This window comes from Meles meles, chromosome 1 (genome assembly GCF_922984935.1).
Source record: "Meles meles chromosome 1, mMelMel3.1 paternal haplotype, whole genome shotgun sequence".
Lineage (NCBI taxonomy): Eukaryota > Metazoa > Chordata > Mammalia > Carnivora > Mustelidae > Meles > Meles meles.
The window spans coordinates 183,322,085-183,327,189 of NC_060066.1; the positions used below are offsets into that span (position 1 = coordinate 183,322,085).

The following is a 5,105-nucleotide window of genomic DNA, read 5'->3' on the forward strand; positions in this document are numbered from 1 at the left end:
TGGAGCCCAATGCAGGGCTTGATATCAAGACCCTTAGATCATGACCTGAGCTGAAACCAAGAGTCAGACACCTGACCAACTGAGACACCCAGGCACCCTGGTACTTGGCATTTCTAATGAAAGAGTAGCATCAGGGTTTGAATCTGGAAACTTTATTTTATGAATGATTATGGCTCTATTCTTTCTCTATACCAGGAGAAGGATGCAAGACTTGCTCGGGGGAAACCATAGCTCTCTTACTGAGTTTATTCTTTTAGGATTTTCTCATAACAAAGAGATAAATGTTATTCTATTCAGTGTCTTCTTCTTCCTCTACCTCATCACCCTTCTGGGCAATGGGCTCATTATCACCTTGATACGCATGGACTCCCGCCTCCACACACCTATGTACTTTTTCCTCAGTGTCCTATCCATTATGGATATGGGCTATGTCACCACCACGGTGCCCCAGATGCTGGTACACTTGGTTTGCAAGAAGAAGACCATCTCTTACATTGGATGTGTGGCCCAAATGTACATATTCTTGATGCTAGGAATCACTGAGTCTTGGCTCTTCGCAATCATGGCTTATGACAGGTATGTGGCCATTTGCCATCCCCTGAGGTATAAAGTCATCATGAGCCCTTTGCTATGTGGGTCAATGGTGGCCTTCTGTGGATTCTGGGGTATCAGCTGTGCCCTGATATACACTGTCTCTGCTATGATTCTTCCCTATTGTGGTCCCAATGAGATCAATCACTTCTTCTGTGAAGTACCTGCAGTCTTAAAGTTAGCCTGTGCAGACACATCTCTCAACGATCAGGTGGACTTCATCTTGGGCTTCATCCTTCTCTTGGTTCCACTCTCCTTCATCATCGTTGTCTATATCAATATTTTTGCTGCCATTTTGAGGATTCGTTCAGCCCAAGGGCGGCTCAAGGCCTTTTCCACCTGTGCCTCCCACATCATTGTGGTCACCATGTTCTCCATACCATGTATGGTTATGTACATGAGACCTGGTTCTGAGTCTTCCCCAGAAGAGGACAAGAAGTTGGCTCTATTCTACAACATCATCTCTGCTTTCCTCAACCCCATCATATATAGTCTTAGGAACAAAGATGTGAAGAGGGCTTTCCTCAAAGTGACTGGCTGGGGCAAAGCACCAGAATGAAGTTACGGAAGCATGGGCACCAGCACCAAACCTGGGACACAACCTACTGACTTCTCCATCCAAATTCTTTCCAACATCCACTAGGCACATATGATATATTCATGGATTAGACCAAGTAAGATCATAACATGAGAAAACCCAGAAGGTTATGGCAGTAGGTTTCCCTCAAGCATAAAGACCGCAGACAGGGGACTCCATGAAGGCACACCTATATTTGATTCATTTCTGTATCACAAGTTTACAAGACCTGGCATAAAATTGGCATCAATATTCATGTTTTCTGTCACTGAATGAACATGAACATGAGCGCTTGAGCTCTGGACTCATGAAATAAATTCAAATTGATGGGCATAAGATGACTTCCAGCCTCCTAAGTCAGTGACATCATTGTAGCTCAGAAGGGATTTGACAAGTTCTGGAGACAGAATAGTTTAAGAAAGGCAATGGTGATCATATAAAATAGGGTTCAGGAAAATAATACAGGGCACTTTTCATTCAATACTATTAGAAAAGTATGAATTTGGTCACATAAGCCCTCATGTCACTAAAAGAAGGAACTCTGTCTCAGTGAAGTGATATTTGAAGGGGAAAGTAAAATCTCCCAACAATTGGGAAAATCTCCCACTCAGACACTTTCATAATGTATTCTCCACTTTACTGAAGTACATTGACATATAGTGAACTGTAGATATTGAAAGTATACGATTTGATGAGTTGTGAAATACATATATACTTGTGAAAACATCACCATGATCAAGATCATTATCATCAACATCCCCCAAAATTTCCTTGTGACTCTTTGTGTTCCTTTGTATTAGTTACCTATCAGTGTGTAAAAAATTATCCTCATTTTTTGTGGTTTAAAACAACAAACATTTATTTTTTGTAGTTTCTTTGGGTTAAGAATCTGAGTGAAGTTAGATGGATCCTCCGGATTAGGGGGTTCTCACAAGGCTGCAATCAAGTCACCAGTTACAGAAATCCTAACACTTAACTGGGGAAGGATCTTCTTCCAAACTCCCCTGATTGTCACCAGGATTTAGTTCCTGGCTCTTGGACTGAGAGTCTCATTTTCTTCCTGACAGTTGTACAGAGCATTCATTAGTTTCTTCCATGTGGGCCTCTCCTTGGAGCAGCTCCCCACCTGGCAGTTGGCTTCATCAGGGAGGTCATGAGCAGGAGTGAGCAAGGATCTTTTGTAACCTAAATTTGAACATGATTTCCCATCACTTTCAGGGTATTTATGAGAAGCTCACTACTAGGTCCAGCCTAAACTCAAGGGCATGGGATTACCCAAAGGCATGACTACCTGAGTACTGAGGTTATTGATTCAATCACAGCTTCTCTCTCAAGATTTAGACTCTTGCTAATCAAGGATTAGTATCACCAGCATCATTCAGGAGTTAAGAAATGCAGAAGCCATTCCTCCTCCCACTTGGTTTAGCAAAAGTGACCAGAAGGCAATCTCAGTTTCTAATTAATCAGAACCATAGATCTCCTCCCTAATGAATGAATGAATTCCTCCTTTGAGCACAACTTCAAAGTTGTAGGGACAAAAATTTCTGTGGGAAGCTATTTTATATTGGTGAGATGGACAATTCCTGTTACATCTCCTCGCTCCTGGATCTATGCCTTCTCTTTCAGAGGAAAATGGTACCATAGAGTGACTACTGGTGTAAGTCATAAAGTGCATTCTATAAGATAGCACTACAACCTTACAAAATGTTGTCCCCCAAATGGCATGATAATCAAAACTTAAATCAGTAATTCCACAATCCTCTTAGGCCCAGGAGTTTCTGAGTGTTTGGGCACAATGGGAGACCACTGAATTCTGTGAGTGAGTTGACTGTCACACTTTTTATACTTGATCTTAGCCAAAAGGCCAAGAAGCAATTGACTCTCACACTTTTTGAGATAAAGTGCATATCTTGTTCAGAGATGATGCTGCATGGGTACTATGGCAATGGATAACACATGCCATCAGACCATTAATGGTGAATCGTCAGAGATGCGTCAGGTAGGAAACCTGAATATGCATCCATCTCTGGGAGGACAGACTGCAGCCCCTTCATGATGGAAAGTATCTAATGTAATTTATGTGTCACCAGGTAACTGGAAGCTCTCTCAGGGAATGGTGCCACATCAAAAGCTCAGCATCTGTCTCTGCTGCTGGAGTGTGGCACACAGCAGTGGCAGTGGCCATCTCAGCCTTGGTGAGGCTGACTCCATGCAGCTGAGTCCACACATAGTCTCTGTTATGCTGCAATGGCTGGAGCAAGCACTTGTGTGGTTCAGGAAAGAGGCTGACCAATCTACAGATGGATCATCTAGTCTACCTGATTATTGAGAGACACTCCCCACAGTAGAGCTCAGTTTGCCTATATATGTATCACACAATTATGTTCATATTCTGGGTCGTGGAGAGGCACATCCACATGACTTCCTCTAGAGCTCACATCATTAATCCTCCAATCTTCTTCTTTCCAAGTTTCTGGCCACCCTTCCATCCCATTAGCAACTGCCCATGAAATAGTGTATAGCCACACCGAGGGGCCTCTCTCATTCCCTGTAAAGCAGACAGCCAGATATACTATCTAAAATTCTACTCATGGAAACAATTTTCTTTTACCGTACTCAGTGCTGCCTTAAACTAGGCCTTTCCGTGCTCTGTTAAGTAGCTATAAGGCATTTCCAATGGGACTGAGGGAGAGGGAGTAAAGTAGGAGCAAGAACCATGGGAGACTTGGTGAATACTTATGAAGCTCACCATCTAGATCTCATTGTATATAAAATTTCCATTTTAGAATAAAATTCTTCTGTGTGTGTCCAGTTGGATGATGCTATGGATATGATAACACAGTTTATGATGGGCCATTTTGTTTGTCTTATCATGTGATGACCCATAGTTAGGTTTTCAGTTTCTACCAGAACATAGGAGCTATTAAAAATATTTTTATTTTGGAATAATTTACAATTCACAAGAAGTTGCAAAAAATAGTAAATTGAGCTCTTGGGTACCCTTAATCTAGCTGTCCCATAATAATGACATCTATGACTGTAGTACATTATCACATCCAGTAAACGGACATCAGCACAATGTTAATAACTAAACTATAGACATTATTAGAATTTCACCATTTATTAACTGTACTCATTTTTGGGGATATATGGTCTTATGAATTTTATTAAATTCATAGCTTCATATAACCACAATAAGGATACACAACTGTTCCATTACCACAGAGAAATCTGGCACTGATGGTCACTGATCTGTTTTTCTGTCACTTTAATTTTGAAAATGTTACACAAATGGAATCATGAAGTCTATAACTTTGTAAGGCTAATTATTTTTAAAACCCAGCCTGATGCCTTTGAGATCCATCTAGATTGTTGCACATATCAGTAGTTTGATCCTTTATATTGCTGAGTAGTATTCTCTTGTATGGAGGTACCAGAGTTTATCCATTCACCTGTTGAAGCACATTTGCATTGTTTTTAGTTCTGGGCTATTATGATTAAATTTGCTATGAATATTTCTGTAAAGTTAAAAATAGTAAGTTATTTTTCCCTAGAATAAATTCCCAGGAATGTGATTGCTGGAGTCATATAATATGTGTATGCTTAAAACAATATTCTAACCCAAACCATAATGACATACCATTACATACCTACTGGGATGACTACAATTTAAAAAACTACATTAACAAGTACTGATGAGGATGTAGAGAAATTGAAACTCTTACACATTGCTGGTAAGAATGTAAACTGGTACTGCTGCTTTGGGAAATAGTATGATAGTTCTTTAAAACGTTAAACATAGAGTTATCATATGATCTGTCAATTCCACTCCTAGATGTATAGCTAAGAGAAATTAAACATATATGTTTAACAAAAACTGGTATATAAATATTCCTAGCAGTATTATTCATAGTAGCCAAAAAGTGGAATCAACTCA

The 5,105-nt window shown here is 40.1% G+C and overlaps 1 protein-coding gene across 1 annotated transcript; it reads left to right on the plus strand.

The window, feature by feature from the left end:
• Nucleotides 1-202: 202 nt before the first annotated feature.
• On the plus strand, nucleotides 203-1,150 carry LOC123925115 (olfactory receptor 2A12-like). The gene has a single exon (XM_045978278.1). It carries the CDS (start codon nucleotides 203-205, stop codon nucleotides 1,148-1,150), a length of 948 nt encoding a protein of 315 aa, XP_045834234.1.
• Nucleotides 1,151-5,105: the final 3,955 nt, after the last annotated feature.